Source organism: Vespa velutina, chromosome 6, assembly GCF_912470025.1.
Source record: "Vespa velutina chromosome 6, iVesVel2.1, whole genome shotgun sequence".
Taxonomy (NCBI): domain Eukaryota; kingdom Metazoa; phylum Arthropoda; class Insecta; order Hymenoptera; family Vespidae; genus Vespa; species Vespa velutina.
In genome coordinates this window covers 9,151,838-9,172,820 of record NC_062193.1, presented here as the reverse complement: position 1 = coordinate 9,172,820, position 20,983 = coordinate 9,151,838, and the positions used below count along the sequence as shown (strand labels likewise).

The 20,983-nt window shown below is 40.9% G+C and overlaps 1 protein-coding gene across 3 annotated transcripts in view; it reads left to right on the top strand.

The window, feature by feature from the left end:
• The window catches only part of LOC124949585 (dipeptidase 1-like), a 60,133-nt gene that overhangs the window by 37,691 nt on the left and 1,459 nt on the right, over positions 1-20,983 (top strand). For 2 of the 3 annotated variants that reach the window (XM_047494901.1, XM_047494902.1), the window contains exons 3-6: positions 18,602-18,934; positions 19,056-19,188; positions 19,274-19,462; positions 20,543-20,745. In XM_047494901.1, coding sequence (XP_047350857.1) covers positions 18,602-18,934; positions 19,056-19,188; positions 19,274-19,462; positions 20,543-20,745 — 858 coding nt within the window. Of the gene's footprint in view, positions 1-7,587; positions 7,636-18,601; positions 18,935-19,055; positions 19,189-19,273; positions 19,463-20,542; positions 20,746-20,983 lie in introns of those variants that run through there. The other variant, XM_047494900.1, reaches the window with a different exon arrangement.

The following is a 20,983-nucleotide window of genomic DNA, read 5'->3' as shown; positions in this document are numbered from 1 at the left end:
AATTGGAGAATTCAAGCTCGTAAATCTCGGCATAAGGAAAATATTCCATTTGAATTTTGAGTTTTAACCTCTCCGGCGACGGCGGTCTCTTTTGTAGACTCTTAAGGACGTATTCAACGTTCTCGTCGTTACTAAAAAATCTTGGCCTCGGCGTGCGAGCGTACGGGAGGATTCTAAAGAATTTCAAAGTGCTAGAATCTAATTTTCTCTTCGTGAGAATTTGCGAGAAAACTGGCAAGGTTTCGTGTGACGAAAAAGAAAAAAAAAAAATTTATATATATATATATATACTGTTGGATATAAAGGTATGTCTCTATTTTCCCAGCGCGAAAAGAAAATTTGTCGTGAAAAATAACGACCGATTCGTCGTTCTCTAGCTTTCGATATCTTACAATGGATGAGCCAATAAAGGTTCACTAGTTTCCGTGTAATCCTCATCGATGTCGTCCTCGGTCGTGATAGAAGCAAGGCTATCGCACTCCTTCAACGACCACAATTTCTTTTCCTCCTTCGAATCTTCCAGTACTTGTCTTCTTCGATAGTCCCTTTCCTCCTCGAGATTTTCTTCTCTTTCTTGATAATCTGCATCGTACCATTCAAGAGGATCCTCCTCCTCCTTCTCCTTCTTCTCCGCCTCCTTCTCTTTCTCCTTTTCTTCCTCTTGCTTGTCACGATGGACAAGCTCTTCAAGGTACTCTGAAAACGAAAACGAAAGTCGAGTCGCGCCTAAACACCTCCGAGATATCGAATCGATCTCTCAAAGATCCTCGAAGAGGTGATACGATAAAATTATTATTATTATAAATATTCTTCAGATATACCTCTTTTATCGATTTCAGAATAAATTTTCTCCTCGCTAAAACTGTCGTCGGTCTGAGTAAACGTAAGATTTCTCAATGTATCACTAGAAATTCGTCGATGCAAAGTAGGTAGTACGAGCTTTTTCTTACTTTAGACAAGAGCTTTCTTGCCTTGATACTCGAGTACACTTGTGATTTAATATCCTTGATGTCACTCGATGCTTCTAGGTCGTCCTTTGCTATCTTCGAAGCTTTTCTTGATTTACTTTGTCCAAAGGGTGGAAAGAGTGGATGGAATGTCTGTACATCTTTGTTAAAAGAATCAAGTTCATTCGTATTTTTCGATTTCGACGACTCCATAAAATTCTCAGCTTCCATTCTCGTGGCCAACGTTAACAAGATTCATCGTATCTTTCGGTACTTTCTATTTTTCCTATTTTTATTGGCGATGGTCGTTACGTGAAAGCAAAATAAAAAAAAAAAAAACAGAAAGTAATAAAAGAAAAAAGAAAAGAAAGAAAAAATATTGATGGAATAAAAGTTTGGTTAATTCGCGCCCGCGACAGCTGCGATCTCGATTCGAGGTTTCGGAAAAAAAAAAGAAGAGCGAGAGAGAAGGAATAAAAAAGAGCAGGAGAATTGACGAGCAACGCGCACGTCGTTCCATATTTTTTTTTATTTATCGCATTCCCTGCCAATCTTGACGTGAGCGCTAGCTTTACAATGCGTTTCCGTTCTTTCATATAAAAATAAATCCATACACGCGATCGAGGTGGATGACGATGTAAAAAACAAAGAAAGAAAGGAAGGAAGAAAGAAAAATCATTCTAGACGACATTTGCAACTATTTCCACGCGAAATACACGTGATTAATGTAAAAATTATTCTTTCAAAAATATTTATTCATTCCTCTGACCTTTCACCTTTCCCTTTATTATATACATAACTGCGACTATAAATGTCATCGAATCTATCGGAATGCGACGTATTTTCTTTATTTTTTTTTTCTCCTCTTGTATTTTCATTTTCCGATAGAATAACACACATTTCTCTCTTCCCCTCCCTTTCATTCTCCGCTCTCTCTCTCTCTCTCTCTCTCTCTCTCTCTCTCTCTCTCTCTCTGTCCCTCTATTGCTGTCTCTCTCACTCGCAATCGAGCTTTTATCTTAATTGTTCGTCATGTCTATCCGGTTGTCGAGAGAGCTCGTAGTGTGGACGTGCCTTAATAACGACAGTACGACAGGTCGAAAGACAGTAAATCCGCGGCAATGCCGTAGGAGAATAACGTCCATTAAAATATTTTAATCAAGCTGACAACTCTTTGGGTAAGATAAAGACGAGGAGATAAAGAGGGTTACGGGGTATAGGACAAAAATCGACGTCGACCATTTAACTTCCTCCCTCTTTTCTCGTGGAAAGTCTTCGCCAAAGGATTCCTTGATTTTAGCACGGTTCAAACGATCGCGAAAGTTTCTCATTTAATTATTTGTGTTTTTTTTTCATAAAGGAACGAACTATCTAGCTCGTCAGTCTCGAGAATAGGGTAAGACAAGACAGAAACTGTTAGTTACAAACTTGATGAAAATTGGAAATTCATATTCGCGTTAGATACAGCTCACGAAAATTACAGCTTGGCGTAATTTTGACGATCGCATGTTAGGAAGGTAAACAATACAGCGTACTGCGATTTGATAGCTATGTACATTGTCATAATTAAGCATGTTAATTAAGTGTGACATTGTGAAGTTGCTAACGTCTCTCTTTGTCCATTTAACCATGACAAAGCTTTGTCACTGTGTAAAATCTCTATTAACCTGTCGCTTTGATCATGCGATACCGAATTGGATCATTGAAGATGAAAGTACTCATTTTACCCGACTTAACGACGTGTAGAAATTTTAATTAATTGTATCATAATATCAGATTGTAATATATGAAATCGTCATCTTCGTAATACCATAAAACGTAGTAAATTAATAACTTTGATCGCCTCAGTTAGTCTTGGTAGGTAAGACCAAGATTAAATGAATCGATTTTCCCCCTCGTATTTGATAGATTTTTAATTTATTATTAACGAAAGGGATTAGAGAGAAAAAGATCAAAGAGATTTCTTTGATATAAAGTAACAATTTTGGTAAAGACGTCGAGATATACGATATCACAGTTTGGAATTTTCAATGGGGCCTTTGTAGGTGACACGTACGGTGTATAAATTGTTACGGTTTCCTGAAATTTTGATGCTCGGTAACGTGGTCGGTGTGGCGAGGACGGTGGTCTCGCGGTTGTGGACGGAGGTGGTGTTTCGAGGTGTCAGCGACAGAAAGAGGCACACGAATTGCGAGGAAAGAGGTTCTCCTAGTCTGCTAGCGCAAAGAGAGGGAACCGTAATATAGAGGGGCTCGCGTAATAATCAGGGAAAAGGGGGTGAGTTGCTAGGTATAGAGGTGATGCTAGAAAGACAATGAACAGAGAAGTGTAAAAGGCCCTTTTCGCGCTAACGGTCCTTGTCGTGAGTATTTAATTACGGCCTCCAGGTGTCCAGGGACGAGGACAGAGGGATCATATCCGAGTATTTACCGCACACCAACTCCCACGAGAGTTCGCCAATTACTCTTCAAAAGTGACTCCCTCTCTCTCTCTCTCTCTCTCTCTCTCTCTTTCTCTCTCGCGCGCGCTCTCTTGTCTACTTCTCGTTTCTCGTGAACTACACGACTAGCCTTTACTATTCGTCCCTTTGAAAGAGCATAGAATTAGAAAGCAGCAAAACCGGTCTATTTTTCTGAGAAGATAACGCTATCGTGCGTGGACGGAAATTCCTCGAGTAAAACTCGAAAAGGAGAGATCTTTGAAAACAGATTACTTCGGTCGAGAGGAAACTAAAGTCCCCTCTTCGCAATACGCTTTACTTCAAGCTTTGCCATGTGTATATATATATATATATATGTGTGTGTGTTTGTGTGTATGTGTATGTACATCTACGTGACGGAGTATCGTCGGAAAGACGTCGCGTCGAGACCCTTCGGTTTTCCCCTGTAATACATATCGCAGCTGTGGAATTCCCGATGGCACTTTACTCGAGGCTATGAGAGAGTAAAGTCGTTAGATGGAAGCGTCGATAGCTTAACGTCTAACAAGATGCTTTGACCGACCCACACTCGCCTGGGATATGAAAACTTTGGTGGCGCAATAATTTTGTATAAATTTCATTTACGTATTTTCTTCGCCGTATATATATATATGTGCGTGTGTATATATATATATATATATATGAGAGATAAGATTCTCCTAGTTTCGTCTCTTGCTATTTTATCCGCTCGTTAAGCCCTAAGCTCGCTCGGTAATGACTTTTAATTAAATTAACACTGTAAACGATTACCTTCCTTAATTTCATCGGTAAATTCCTCTCGAGAGAAAATCTTCAAGGATATGAGAAGAACGCGAATGTGACTCTTCAACACCACTTGTTAAGATCTTCCTTGAGGAGGAGGAGAAGGTTACGAGAAAAGGAAAAGCAGCAGCAACAGTAGTACAGCGTATTCGAAAGGCAGAAGTTAATCGCCAAGAGTCGAGCGTCGAACTCGCGAATCTTAAGGGCTGCTAACAAAAGACATTGCACAGCTCATAGAAACTAAGTCGGAAGGATAATTAGCCACCTGCATCACCTGCGGGGTGGTCTCTCTCTTCTCTTCGCTTCTCCGGTCGATGACGTATTGATACCAAATGGGAAGCTCTCGCCGTTCTAAATGGCAACCGAGCCTGAAAGCAAACTAATCCAAGTTATAGTTCGAGCACGTGCGAGTAATCTGCAAAGTGAAAACTCGAAACGACGAAAGCTTCCTCGAATATGCCTGGGATAGGAAACGAAGAGAGGACAAGTAGGAGGGGAAGAAGGGAGACGGTCCAAAAGGCATCATCTCAAAATTGGCTCATGAAACACCTGAGAGATCAATCAAAGCGCTCAGATCTATCGATTCAAACGCATCGAAGCAACCAAGTGTGACGAAAACGATTATCGAGCGCACCTGCTGCGTACTCATCGATCTTTCAAGTGTGTATGTTTTCCACGAGTTTTCGCTATCTAAGTAAACATGAATTATCAATTCGCTGAGAGGCGATGATAAACTTTTCCCATATAATTTAATTATTCATTTTTAATAAACGAAACGTCTCGAAAGTTACATACAAAAGTACGTGATATATGTACAATATAATCCTATATCGTTTTAAGAAAATCAACGATTTTCGATTGAAAAATATAGCGCTCTTTCATTAACATGACTTTTATTTCGCACATCAATTTGAATCGAGTTAACCCGCATTTAACAGACGTCGCTTGTTCGTTCGTTTGTTCGTCCGTTCGTTCGTCCGTCCGTCCGTCCGTCCGTCCGTCCGTCCGTCCTATCATTCGTTCGTTCATCCATCTGTCCGTTCGCTCGCTCTTTCGTTCGTTCGTTCGTTCGTTCGTTCGTTCGTTCGTTTCTCATCGACGTCGACGATCGTAGTCGTCGGTGACGACGACGTCGCTCGCGAAATTTGATTACCCGAGCTAAATTACTATGTAAGTGAATTAACGATGCATCCGCTCTCTATGAAATAGCAATAATCAGGGTAGACGAAATCAAACGTGCGCTACGAGACAGGATGTCCTGCCTCGTACAATCGCCTTTTATACGCCGGATATTAACGCGATTGTGCCGCTGTAAAATCGAGTAAATTATGAATCGCGAAGGTAAGGACTCTTGAAAAATTTTCTCGCATTTTCCAACCTCGTCTTCTCTTAACGAATCCGACGAAATGCCATTCCCGGGCATTGGCAAAGTTGTTGGATATATTTCGTGTAACGTCGAGCGAAAAATGTAATACTTATCCGTTACTCTCTCAAAAATATCCTCTACGTTTCAAATCGTTAACAACTTGAAACCGAAAGAAAGCTCTCGTAGAATATACTTTACTGTCGGACTCGTAAGATCGTCGTTATATGCTTAACGTCTTGTCCACGTCTTCAATTTGGATCATCGCTCGTCAAATTTTTGTTTCTTTCCGTTAGTGCTTCTTCAGAGATACCACGTGCAACCTAGATTACAACGTACACGTAAATCCATGGATCTGTGTAAGAGATTCCAGTTTTCTCGACATATCGTAAACGCAAAATATCAAGAAGATATATTTTTATATATCTGATATTTGATCGTAAAAAATGTTCGAATAAAATCATTGGATTCTAGATCCTAGTAGAAAAATAGCTGCTTTTGACACGCCTTTTGCGTCCTCATATTTTTACGTGTGTATATTTATATGATAATCAAGAGCTAAAAACATTTCGTGATATTTTCTGGTATCAACGTTCCTTTCTCCAACCTCGTTTCTTGAATTATTCTGATGCACGCATTTTTAATGATATAAGATTTATAGTTATGGAAGGAACCTAAAAGAATTACTCTTACGGGTGTGATATAACGAAAAACGAAAGTATCCTCTTAAGGACCTCGATTCAATCGTCGAACAAATGCACCAAAAGGGATTGCCATTAGAAGTTCACTTCTGCGATCATGCTTTTATAGAATAGAATAGGTACTTCGTTAATGATCCATTGAGAAGAGAAGAAATAGAGAAAGAGAGAGAGAGAGAGAGAGAGAGAGAGAGAGAAAAATGTTCATTCTTGGATGGTTTTCTTTTCTACGGAAGATACCTTTAAAGAAATCAATTTGAAGAGAAGAATTCTAGCGTCCACCTGAGATTTTATCCGTGAGATCTACTCGGAAGGAAGACTACAAAGGATTACGTACATTAAAGATTATTCCAGAGTCTCTGCTATTTACGAGGGAATTGCTATTTTTCGTTCTCGCAAGTAGAAGAAGTATGCCGAAGACAGGAGAGACAAGTCTGGCTTGATTACAAATTGAAACTCTGGCTGGTAGGAGAACTTTGTCCTTTCTCTGCCAAACATTTTTCGTATTCGAACGAATGCATAAAGCCAAAGTCGAAAGGTACCGGCTTGCTGCCGTGGACGTGTCTCGAAAGATAAGCCCAGAAAGCGAGAGAGAGAGAGAGAGAGAGAGAGAGAGAGAGAGAGAGAGAGAGAGAGAGAGAGAGAGAGAGAGAGAGAGAGAGAGGGAGAGAGAGAGAGTAATCTACCTGGAAAGAATAGACTTAATTATCTGTCATAGATGATGGTTCTACAGTCGGTTGAATATGTATGGTTTCCGTTTTGATAGTACAAAGGACAGAGAGAAGAGAGAATCCTAAATCAGAGTAGCGGCCAAAGTGATTAGGTTTCGCGGATCTTTTGAGGAATGTAACTCAAAGCGAGCCGAGCAAACCAGAACACATCGTATGTGCTTGCGGCGGTTACGGAACAGTGACAGCAACGACCATTCAGGAACGTTCTTCTCTCTCTCTCTCTCTCTCTCTCTCTCTCTCTCTCTTTCTCTGTCTCTATCTATCTATCTTCTTCTTCTTCCCCTTTTCGTTTTCCTTGTTCGTGGACACATACCGTAGTGCTCTCTGTGTATCGCTTCTAGGAAAGTTTCTAACGAGCCAACCGGAGTTTCCGTCGTTATTGATGTAAATCAGACACAGGATTATAATTTAATCTACTAGCAGCTATGTCCCTAGAGTTCGCAACTTGCACGTTCCCTCATTATCGGTCCGTGAGTTTTAATAACTTGAAACGAGTGAATTAAAGAACCTCGAACGATCTTTCTAGACGAGGAATAAGAATTTTTATCTGCTTTGAAGTGATATCGAAGGGTAAGGAAAGCTTTACGATGACTGACTGGGGTAGTAGTAAAAGAAGAAGAAGATGAAGAAGAAGGAAACGAAGAAGAAAGAGGACGTAAGATCGTAAAACGTTATAAGACATTTGAATGTAAATAGGTGCCGAGACACGTCCGAGCAGAGAAAACACGTCTCGGTGGTATCGACTTTTGAGTCGCCGTTTGTCATCGGTACACCGCGTACACTATCGCTAGCCGGAGGCCTTCCCTCGTCGTATAGAAAGAGAGAGATAGAGAGAGAGAGAGAGAGAGAGAGAGAGAGAGAGAGAGAGAGAGAGGAAGGACTATCCCGAGAGAACAGAATTTTTCTTCTTATATCCTTTTGAGGCTTACGAAATGACTTTCCTCGAGGAAACTTCGTTACCCTCTTAAAGTCCTTTTTCGACCCTTATTCTTTTCTCCTTCATACATACATGCATACATATATCTAGACTTTGAAAGACAATATGGACGATAGGAACGTTCACGGGAAAATATAAATTCTCTTTCGTTTCGAAATGGATAGAGGAGCGTGCATCGATTTACCCGTTAAACGTTTCTCTTCTTGGTCAAAGCCATATCGTCTGTCGTTCGCTTCGTAGAAAAAAAATCGAAAGAGAATTAACTGGCGTGTGGAAGAGAAAAAGGAAAAGAAGATGAGGAGAAGAAGAAGAATAAGTAGAAGAGGGGTTATTCGAGGGCCAAACCTTCGAGCAAAAAGATAGGATCGAATTCCCGTCGGAAAATCGTTCTTCATTATCATGAACACACACAAGCGGTAATGTCCTCTCCAAAGCGAGGAACCTTAATCGTCTCGATTCCTTTACCACCACTACTTCTCTCTTTCTCCCGATCGAGATTTTCCGAGTGTATTTGGCGAGCATCGAGGCGCAGGATTTAATTGGAACTACTTCGGGAAAGAATAACTTTTGAAGCGGGACATATCGGATACTCGTAATTTAACCTAATGGCAATAGCAGTAGTAGGAAATAGAGAGAATGGGGAAGTCAGGAAGAAAGAGAGATAGCCACAAAGTTTCTGTTTTCAGCGAGCGGAGTATCATCGCAAGCGGAATTATTTACGTCCTGGTACGGACGGAGGAGAGGGGTAGGATAGGAGGGAGAGAGGGAGGTTAGTCGCGCTTGGTAGAATAGAAAGGACAGAAAATGCAAACAAGGAGAATAGCATTGGGTATAGCGCGATAGAGCCGAGATAGTCGACACATTCACGCACGTACCTATACACTAGCGTTGCATTAAAAAGTAGCAACTTCCTGGTTGCTGCCGCAGGAATCCATTTCGGGCACTGCAAGCACTGCGTTTCAGAGCTAGAGCAACGGGGATTACAAGTTTGGTCCATTAAAAACGGTTGTTGCCGTCGTCCAGTACTCCCCATATACCTACCCAACGATCTCACCCCTTAAACCTCCCAGGCTACCTCTATCCGCCTACATAACGCTACTTGCTGTAACTGCAAGGATACACGAACAAGCAAGTATCGTTTCACTTTTACGAGCATACCATAGATACGCAGGTATGTCCGTAAATCTGGCTAACCAAAGAAATACTCTCCTCGTCCTTTTTCCAATGTGCTTTCGCCGATGTGCTTTCTCCTCGTTACCCGACGACGATATTCATTAATTCCCATAAATTGAAGATGTACAGAGATCCACCGTAAGCCCGTTAGGGTGCAGTAACGTCGTCGCATAGAGCGAATAGAAGTCGAAGGATCGATTTCGACTAAACGTACATTAGCTCGGTAGTTGGCCCCTACGAACACACTTGGCAAACGCATTAAGAAGAGGTATACCGGATTCTGTTAATTTCCAATTATCGAAGGCTCCGACTGTCGAGCGGACCATTTGGAGAAACGTAATTTCGAAGGAGGTATGCAGCTGGTTAGGTTAGCGAGCATTAATCATGACGTTTGGAGAGACGAGCGCCGAGCGTATCGCGCTACCTCGGAAACGTCGATGCCGGTTGCATTGTTAATTCTGGTGCTCGGCAGAACGTAGAGTATCCTTGCTAAGGAATGTACGTATGCAGAGAGGTATATGTACGCTCACGGATGCGCGAGAACCTAATATGTGAGAATACAAAGGGCAAAGTGAATCAACGGATTATAGAAACGTAGTTGTTACATAGACAATAGAATAATATCACCGACTATCCTTCTAATATCGAGGAAATTTCTTTAATTTTGTGAATGAAAATCTTAGCTGTATTATACGTAGGTACTTTACCCATCTCCCCTAGATAGAAAGGAGAAGCATCGAGAATACGGTATGCGGAATCGATACACGATAATCCAAATTCAATGGCAAATTCTGGCTTAAGCATCGGCAGTCGTGCGATCTAACGCGATCGTACGCGCTCCTGTGTTGGCCATTTACGAGCAGGCTTCTACGTAGTATAGAACTTAGAATGTGCGATGTTTGTGTAATATCTAAGAAGAAAGTCTGTACAAGTGCGGCGTAACCTCTTTCCCCCGGTGGATCCATCCAACGTGCCTGGAATTCGGTGGTGAGCTTTTCCGAGCGTATCAAGTAAGAAGTTCCCTCTTATATACGGGGTGATACAACCCTTTCGTTTCTCCAACCGATACAAACCTCATCCTTTATTTATTTATTTACTTTTTTTTTCTTTTTTCTTTTCTTTTCTTTTCCTTTTTCTTTTCTTTTCCTTTTTCTTTTCTACGGCATTACGTCGAACGTTTCTTCCTTTACAACGTCCAAACTCGCGCTAATGTATATTTGGTATGGTCTTTAAGATATTGGAAATTTTCTAACGACTACGAGGCTCTTTTTTACGATTGTCGTAAAAAGAAACAGTTATCGGTCGAGCGAAGGCGGACGCACACCTTGTATAACACCTACGTGCCTTACTACTTCTTCTCCGACTTTACGGAACGTAACAAAGCCATGTAGGATTCTGCAGGAAGAAATATGGCCGGTAAAGGTGGAATACGCGATGTGCATCGGCCCGCTGTAAAATCTCTCTTTCGTTAATACGAATTTCCTTGGATTCTTTCTTCTCGAAATTTATCTATCGAACGATCGAATTTCTTTCGTTGGTACGTTTAGAGAATTCTTTAAGTTATCATTTTAATAAACCAATCGAGAGGATTGTTTAAGTTTAATGTCTTTCGGTATGAGATGTATCGCTTACTATCCAAATAAGGTACCTTGAAGATAAACGGAAACGTATCGCTTTGCGCATAGCAAATCTCCGTTCGTTACCGCAAACGTTTGTCCCAAAGGCTTAGCCTAGTTTCAAGCATTATTATCGTTTCGTCGGGAACCTTCTTGCCTCGTCGCTCGACGACGAAATTTCTCGTTAGCCGACACGGTAACGAGGGAGAAGATTCGTCTCCGGGGTCGCCCAGTGGCGTAGCTCGCGAATCTCGGCCACTCCTTCTATCCCTCTCTCTCTCTCTCTCTCTCTCTCTCTGTCTGTCTGTCTGTGTGTGTTCTTTCTCTTTTTGCCTCGTTCCTCTTCACAGGGAGCCACTCACTGACTTTTGCATTAAGAGCGTCGAGTGTCCGAGAACACTCGTAGAACAACTCGTGAAAGCTGCTGCACGAAAAGATTCAGCGAAAAAAGATTCTCTCTCTCTCTCTCTCTCTCTCTCTCTCTCTCTCTCTTTCTCTTACTGTCGAGGCAACTTCGTTTTCGCGAATTTTCGTTGCCGCGACGAGGACGACAACGCTTCATTTTCAAGGAAGAAGTAGGCTAATTGACACTCGTGACGATCGCGTGTAACACCACGAAAAAATGTTTAACGAGACCGCAAAAATCGCTTGGTCTTTGTAATAAAAAGAAGAGCAACAAGTAAACGCGAGATATCTGGTCGTCGGAGATAAGGGAAAAGGATAAGTCGTATGATAGGAATTTATGAAGTGCAATGACTTCTCTCTCTCTCTCTCTCTCTCTCTCTCTCTCTCTCTCTCATGGCTTTGCAACGACGAGCAAAGTCTATTAAATATTAGAGGAGCGTATGAAACGGGACACGCGCTTTGGCGATAGTGCTCTGTAAATTTATATATCTATATCTATATAGAAATTTGCAGAATATTCAAGGAACGTCTTCATTACCGTTTCATAAATAATAATACGTTTTGCAATTGCAGACATGCATAGGTATAACGGCGGATAACTCGAGCGAGGAAACGCTCGAAGGTGATGGTGGTGGTGGTGATGGTGGTGTTAGGTGCGAGGGAAAGGGCCAGAGTACTAATGCTTTTGCAGACGTCATTATACCCATCCTCGGCCAGCTCCGTTTGCTTCGGACTAACCTTCTTACTCCCTCTATTAATAATCTAAACTACGTGTGGATTATTACTGGCATCTCGTAATAAGTGGATACATTACTTCGTAAATCTTTCCTTCTAGTTTTGGTCCAAAGGATAAGGGAACATTTGCAAATTGAAAATGCATATACGCTGTAGAGATAGCATATTTTTCTTTACGGTCGAGACCGAGTACAGAGTACTGCAGGTACTACTATGTCGGCATTGGGTCGGCATTCGAGTTAGTCGGGTGGCTCGTCTCTCTACCTACTGTGACGTTGTTCTTTGCTAACTTTTCAACTCAAAGTAATTTCCTCGCGGGCAAATGCTACGCGTAACTTTGCATTTGTGCACCTTCACGGTCTCTCTTACGTAGAATCTTGTTAGTAGATTCCCAAGAATATTAAGTAATACACGTCATTAGCCATTCCCTTTGCTCGCTATCGTCTGAACAAACTCGTCGTTAGTCAGTTGATCTCGATCATCAAAGTAAAACTTCTCGATACCTACTAGTCGATTACGATTATTTGCAAGGGAATCTCTTACAAAAGCTACCCTTATCAAAGGGATCCTTTTGATTGTGTCTTGATGAATAAATAATATCAAAGAGAGAATGGTAGATTCAGAGGAAGACAATGAAGAGAACGAGAGAGAGAGAGAGAGAGAGAGAGAGACGCCATTGGTCTTTTATCGTAGCACGAAGGTTAAGACGGACTCTCACAATCTCAGGGTAACAAATTTATCGGAATCACGGTTCCTTGTAACCCCTAAGCGCTTTAGAAAGTTCCACCAACGAATTTCAAGTTCTCGGGAGATACGATTTCTTGGATTTGATCGCGCAAGCTTCGTAGGTGCCATTCAAAACTATCCGACATGGATCAAGAACGTCAAAGTCTTTCTCTTTTGAAAAAAGATTTAAAGAGAATCTCCAGAATGTTGGAAGCCGAGATGAGATGGAATAAAGGTAAACGGGAAACTATTTCACTGCCTTCCTACCGAATGAAATATATTTGACTCGTATTACTTTCTTTAGTATCGCTGTATTTCGTGGCTTTAGCCTCGTTAATACTGAAACGCGCGACCATTCATTTTTACGGAACGAACGACTGAAAAAGTAGGAAAAATATTTTCATTGCGAAAATCGAAAGTTTTTATTTATTTATTATTATTATTTTTCTTTTTTTATTTTGTTTTTTTTTTTTTTTTTTTTTTTTTTTTTTTTTTTTTTTTTTTTTTACAGCGATGAAAATATTTGACTTTATTTCCTCCAAATGGGACAAATAGAAAATAAAATTTGTTCAACAATTTAATTTCTACAAAATCGCATTCCTCCGGCATATTGCAACGAGAGAGAAAGGGGCAGAGGGAGAGAAAGAGAAAGAGAGAGAGAGAGATAGAGAGAGAGAGAGAGAGAGAGAGTATGAAAAGTTTAAATCGTTTAATAAAATCATCAACGTCCAAATGAATAGCGAACAAACGTATATTTTGAATAAGAGAATGTTTTTCGAAAGCGCAAAGTTGGGTCGCGGAATAACATTTATAATTTCTTTGTTGGAGGAATACGGATTAACCTTCGCAGTATGATATAATTAAAATCGTTTCATTAAACTTGGTATCGTGATTAGTGGAGTGTTGTTATAAGCTCCGAAATAATGCGATTCCACGCAGGTAGACGTAGTCGCTTGTTAGGCAACTAATTACAGACGACAAACGAGATTGCCTTCTGGAAAAAAGGAAGGTGAAAAGGCACGTAGTACATGGATATACCTAAATATATCTATATACATAGGTATGTATTTACCCTCGAACTTTTAGCTGCAGTTTTAGCTGCGAATGCACGCTGTAATCCACTGGGACTTAACTAAATCGAAGCTTACAAGCTATTCCGATGAAAAGAGCGAGCTTGTAAATCCTTAGTCGCTTTTTGACTCGGAGAGAAAGGGGAAAAAAAAAAAAGAAAAAAGACAAGTACGTTCTTCCGGTACTCGGGGATAAGATCAATACGCTTTAACGCGCTACTAGAGTATCAGAGTAGATTACGAGAAATTATTCGCCGATGCGTCGAGGACTCATTCGTATTCCTCTCTCGACGTAGGCACAGAACTTTTCTCGTTGTCGTTGTTATTCTATGAGAAACCACGTTCCCACGATATTTCGACATTGCAAGATAATAGAAGCAACATTAACGGCACGTACGTGTTCTCTCGAGCCATGCAACTTTTAGCCGCCAAGATTTGTTTGGAGCTTCGTTCGCAAACGTATTTCACATCGCGTACGGCATCGTTACGCCCTTGATAATAAACTTTCCTCCCCTGTGTATCCGAAAGCTTGTCGCGAACGTTCTCGCGAACTCGTAAAACTATCTGCTAACCCGATTTCTCTTCGCTTTGCTGATATAATTAACGAGAAAAAATTTGGCTCGCTTTAATAGAAGACAGAGAGAGAGAGAGAGCTCGGAGAGTTGCGTTTGTACGTTGATTTTTCAGATTTCCAAATCGATAAAACGATCAGAGGAATCGTTCGATCTATCGCCATCTGTCCTTTCTTTTCGCCGGTCGTTTCCCAAACTCTCTTTGATTTACGATAATCCACTGGGTAGTCGAAGCTCGGAACATAAAGAGGAGAGAAGCCAACAAGAGAAGAAAAAGAGAAAGAGAGAGAGAGAGAGAGAGAGAGAGAAACGACCACGCAAAATATTTCCAATCTCAAAGTTTCGCGCCAAAACTTTTCGCATCTCTGTTATACCTCAGTTACGTACGTTTTCGAGCGAACGATACGCATGATTCTTTTTCGTCCTTGAGTGAAATGAAATTTCAACATATTTCCTTCCAAAAAGTTTCTCCACAGTTTTATCAATTTTCTTCTGTCCCATACTTTGCAGACGAATACACGATAAAATAAGAGAAACGCAAAGAGAAGAAGACCTTTGAAGGATCGAATCGGAAGGTACCTTCTTTTATGCTTTAATGCTTTATGCGAGTAAAGTATCGGATAGTTATCGAAAGTTGTTTCAGAGGAGTCAAATCTTTTCCAAGGATGCGATAACTGCGTTAACCGTAGTCATAACTGTCACGTAACAGTCACAATTCTCGTTTTCACGACACTACTATCAGGTCCATAAAAATTGAAGGTATAGAAAGCGCTCGGTGTTCGGCTCGTCGTAACCGATATATCTCAAAGTTTAGGGAGTTAATATTTCACTCTATCGGCCATATCAGTTTTATTAGGATACGTGGTGCGATTAAGCGTTGCTTAAGTCTCTCTTGCGTATTGATTATATATGTATGTGTATCAATGCATGCCGTAAGCTCTCGCTAACGAAGCTTTCCCGTATGACGAATGAACATGTAAGTCACAGAAGAAGCACATTTGTGCCTCGGCGCATACTCGCGCCTATAACAAACGAGCGAAATGTTGACATCCTTCGATATACAATATCCTCTATAAATGGACCTTTTCACATGCTGCTCACTCGACTAATTATCTATGAAACAGTAGACCGCGCAAATCTTCCATTCATGACTTTAATAAAAGCCCTTTTACAAACAAAGAACATAAGTCGATCATTTGCATTTTATTATCCGTTTTGTTTCTTTTCTTTTATATTTGTTTGCTTTCGCGTTTTTTATTTATCCATTTACCTATTTATTTATTTATCTATTTATTTTTCTCTTTTTTACTTATTTTTCTTTCTTTCTTTCTTTCTTTCTTTCTTTCTTTTGTCTATTATAACTCTCCACTCTTTGCTCGTACTCACTTCAACGCATTAACATTACACAATGCAAGATAAATACAGATCAGAAAGGATTAAAGTTTTTCTTTCTTTCTTTTTTTCTTTTTTTTTTTTTTTTTTTCTTTCTTGGTAACGCGCGTACCATTTATAAACGGAACGAACAGAAATAGATTACCTTATCTGTCGAGAGTGATAGAGGAACCGATAGAAGATTTATTTCACCCTTTCCCACGGAAATGTTCCCATTACGAGGACGGCTATCTTCCGCGGGCTCGACGGGTGTGACGCGCGCATACGTTTCCCTCTTCCCCTCCCCCTCCCCCCCTATGCTCCTTCATTGAAATTTTATCCAACGAATTTGTTTAAAAAGAATTCGGCCAAATAACGTTCGAACGAATTACTAAGCCTGAGTTTTATTATCGGATCGACGATAAGATTATTCTTCTCGTAAGAACGACGATAAGTGGTTTTAGGAACTTTATTATAGAAAGCGAAGATGATAAGATGATAAGAAATTTTCCAAACTTTTCATTAAAGGATCGAAAACACTCGAGAGAAAGAGAGAAAGTCAGACTCTAAACTCGTTGATCTTGAGTGTCGATCAACGACAGCAACGACGCCTTTGGAAATGTACAAGTACTTATCCCGAAACTCGTCTTATTCGTTTCGCCACCTTCTTCAAATTTTCCGAATAAGTATTCGAAACTTTTCAATGCATCGAATCAAACTAGTCGTTTTGTCATCCATAATCTTATCTCTGGTTTAGAGTACTTATCTACCATTGATTTTTCTCTATTTTCGAAAGGTCACATTCGTGCTTGGAAAGGCGATTTTCCTCGTTCGTTCGTTCGTTCGTTCGTTCGTTCGTTCGTTCGTTCGTTCGTTCGTTCGTTCGTTCGTTCGTTCGTTCGTTCGTTCATTCGTTCATTCGTTCATTCGTTCGATTAAAATGGTGCGAAACACGAAGGCGCATTAAACCGTGAACGTTGTACGTTTAACAAAGGTCGGCATTGAAGAGAATCGAAATAAGAGGAAAGAAGGGAAAAAAGGGGAAGAAAGGAAGGTAGAAAGAAAAAAGGAAAAAGAGGAAGGAAGAAAGAAAGAAAGAAAGAAAGAAAGAAAAAAGGAAGGAAAGAACTCGTTAAAATTCTAGAGGAGAATTTTATGCGCTTAGGCTCGCGCTCGTCGATCACGAGAGTATACTCGTACAACCGATTTTGATAAACGATTGATCCTTCTTTAGTACTGTCAACCCATAGATTGAACTGTTAATTATGAAACGCGCAATATCTCGTGTCGTAGCAATAAAAAATAAAATATTTGATCCGGCTTAAGTGCCATCTGCGAGCCATACCTATGAATATACCTCGATACGCTACAAGTCATCGTTAAGATTAATCAAAAAATCAAATAGAAAATTTAACAAATGGAGTATTTTCTTTCGCAGTATCGTTCAGCCGCGCGGATTGTTTCTCTCACGTTGTCTCCTATCACTTGCCTCGTTACTACCTTTTATTTTAGCGGAATTAAAACTTCCAAACTGTCTCTCGAAAATTCGCCCTTAACGTTTCACGAGATCGCATTACTCTAAAGTACATCGAAGTGAGAATCTTCGAAATCTCTTCTCCTTTCGTCTTTTCTATGTTCCCTTTTCTTTTCACGCGTTTGTTTTTGCTTTCTTCTTTTTCTTTTTTTTCTTTCTTTTTAAGGACGTTTACTCGCAGGCGTCACTTTTCTCACGCTGTCCGTTTCTCTCTCTCTCTCTCTCTCTCTCTCTCTCTCTCTCTCTCTCTCTCATTCCTTCTCTCTTATCCCTTAACCGCCCGAAACAGCACGTAGATTTCAAAAGAGAAGCTCTCCAGATTCTCTTCGTACTCGAACTTTTCATTCAACTGGCCTTCGACGACGCCGTGGAAGAAAACATAAACCCGGACTAAAGTGCAGCGAAATACGATATGCGAAAAGTTTTCAAAAAACTTTCTTCCTTCTTCTACCAAGTTCCTAGAACGGCGGCCATTCGTTGGAACGAAGAAAAACCATGAAAAATTACGTGCTAAGAATTCTATCGTCGAGCTGTCTTCAAACTTTGTCTCTCTCTATCCCCTTTTTTCTCTCCCTCTCTCTCTCTCTCTTTTTCTCAAATTAACGTTAATTCTTAGAGGAGAAGAAGTCTTCTCCTCGGTTCCCCGTTTTTTTAACTTTATCTATAACGTCTCTTTAAAGACTATACGTATAGAGTACACTCGATGAGATAATTTCCTCCCTAGCGAATTCGATCCATCATTCCATCGAAATGGGGTTGCGTCAAGTAAGAGCTTTGTCTTTCCACGTCCCTTCCCCGTCCCCTTCCTCTCAATCTCGCAGAAAAGCCACGATCTAGCCTAGAATGTCTTATGCAATCTTTGCATCGAGGGAAACGATATAAACCTCGGTAAGACCATATCATTCTTCCTCTGTTTAATTCAAAATCAAGCACAAAATTCTCAACGGTATCTCGATATAAATTTCTAATTATTTAGATTATTGGAAAGGTATCGAATTCGATTGAAACGATCGCCATAATTCCTTCCTTCATTTTCTACGGATGATAACAAATTTTCAATAAGTTCGCAGACACTCGTAAAACAGATACGGTAAATTATTTCTCCCTTTCTTTTTTCGTCGACTCATACCATTCGTTGTCTTGTCCCTCTGGGAACTTTAGGAATATAGAGGAGGGCGGTGGTATACGCTGTCCGAGAATTAATCTACTTGCCGGGGTAATCCTTAGAACGGATTGCGGACCGCTTCTACGCGGAATATTATTCCGCAGCATCAAAGCACTCCAGCTTGGATGACATAGTTACCTATCTTGCCACTGTATTAACAGTTTATTTTTTTCTTTCTTTTGATTTCGTTTTAATTTTTCTTTTTTTCTTTTTTCTTTCTTTTCCTTTTATTTTCCTATTTACTTGAATTATACACGAACCCTAGCAAATATTTTCAAACCCATTACAATGTGTTCTATTTGTCGGCATTGTTTCAGAGTGGCGGACAAAGTGGTGTCTGGATCGCGAGCGTGATTATACTGTCGATTGGCAGCTGGGTCGGTAGAGTCGGACCGCAACCGGCGGATAGCGATCTCGCGTCGTCCCTGACAACGCCGCGAGAGAGACTCGAAGTAGTACGGCAAATTCTAACGGAGGTACCGCTGATCGACGGGCACAATGACCTACCTTGGAATATCAGAAACTTTGTTCACAACCAGTTGGCCGATTTCGACTTCGACAAGGATCTCCGACAAGTCGCACCGTGGAGCAAGAGCGCTTGGAGTCAAACGGACTTGGTCAGATTGCGACAAGGCATGGTCGGTGGTCAGGTATTATCGGCTTTTCTCTTCTATATCTTCTCTCTCTCTCTCTCTCTCTCTCTCTCTCTCTCTCTCTCTCTTTCTTTCTTTCTCTCTCTTTTATTCGATAACCACGTCAACGTCGTCGTAGTTTTGGGCCGCTTATGTGCCGTGCGAGTCTCAGCATCTCAACGCCGTGCAGCTGACTCTGGAACAGGTCGATCTAATAAAACGACTGATAGAAAAGTATTCTCAGCAGATGCAGTTTGCTGCCTCATCCAAGGGTGTGTATTGCTTTTCTTTAAGGTTCGAAGAATGACACGTTTTACGCTACGAGAATTTAATCGTTCTTCCTCGTTGAACGCACAGAAATCTTAGAGGCTCACAAAAGAGGCAGAATTGCTTCGCTCATCGGCGTGGAAGGAGGACATAGTCTAGGAAGTAGTCTAGCCGTTTTAAGGACGCTTTATCACCTGGGCGTAAGATATTTGACGCTAACGCACAGGTGTAACACACCGTGGGCGAAAAGTTCCTCCGCGGAGGAGGACGACGAGGACGGTGAGTTAAAGAATTTCACAAGGGGGGAGAAAAACAACAAAAAAAGAAAAAAAAGAAAGAGAGAACAATTTTCATCCCTTCAAATCCTTCCCTAGTTCTTTCGATTTTAAATTTATCTTCAGTCCGAATCGGCTCGTCGATCGGTAATAATAGTACAGATAAAATGCAACGAATAAAACGAGACAAATTGATGAATTACATTTGAAATTTCGCGTGAATTCCCGGAAATTCGATTCGAAGCGATAAAATATGTTGAGGTGTAACGGCGCGGACGACGGGGGAGGGCCAATGGGAAATGCTTCGGATATGGACTAACGCGATTTAAAAAATATTAATCACTCTTCGTCCATAATCTCTCATGCGCAATCGATCGATACCATCGGGAAATCCTCTCACGTGAATTTGCAAATACGATTTGTGGGGAAAAAAGGAGAGAGAGAGAGAGAGAGAGAGAGAGAGAGTGAGAGAGAGAGAGAGAGAGAGAGAGAGAGAGAGAGAGAGAGAGAGAGAGAGAGAAACAGAGGAGAATATGGTTCTCGTAATCAGTCCCGTGTATCGTCGTTAATATCGAATCAAGAGGAGTAACGAAGAGGAGGATACCTATCGCAAGGTTATATCGAGCTTGATACACTCGGAAGAGCATACCCATTGTCATACTCGAAGTGTTGACCACGTAAACTATCCTTCAACGAACTAAACAGATGGTAATCTGAGGGTGCAAGATCCTTCGGGCTATAAACAGGATGGAGGAGAATAGTCCATCCCCTGGCTGCGGTTGCCTCCTCAAGTGCCCGTAAGCAACGCGAATATATGGTTTTATGGCAGTGTTACACAATGTCTGGTTAAATGTTGGCAAAGTGTGCTACACCTTCTCCTAAGACTCCATCTTCCTGTTCTCATAAAGAAAAGATATATTTTGGTCTTTGTGCTTGTTTATGAACTTTTATATAAATTTATTCACGAAATTGACTTCTCTTTTCTCTCTCTTTCTCTCTCTCTCTCTCTCATTCTCTTTTTGTTTCTCTTTGAGCGCGAGCACCTTATTCTTTATTAACCTACTCCTTTTACTCTCCTTCGCAGGAGGAGGTCTAACGGCGTTCGGCAAGACTGTGGTGCGAGAGATGAATAGACTAGGCATGCTGATAGACCTCAGCCACACGGCCAGAGCAACAATGAGGGATGCCCTGAAAGCGACCAAAGCACCTCTGATCTTTTCACATTCCTCGGCTTTCGCCATTTGTAATTCCTCGAGAAACGTGCCCGATGACATTTTAAAACAGCTGGTAGGTCGACGAATATCGAGAAAATGTTATGTCTCCTTTCTCGTTAGCTCTCAGCCTGTTTTATTTTACTGTCTCTATGTACAATACTTTTGCCTTTTTAATTTACACCTTGAAAAAATAATTATTCTCACTTTTAAAGTTACTTTCCTTCGATCCTCATCGTCTCTCTCTCTCTCTCTCTCTCTCTCTCTCTCTCTCTCTCTCTCTCTCTCTCTCTCTCGGGGATAGATAATTATCT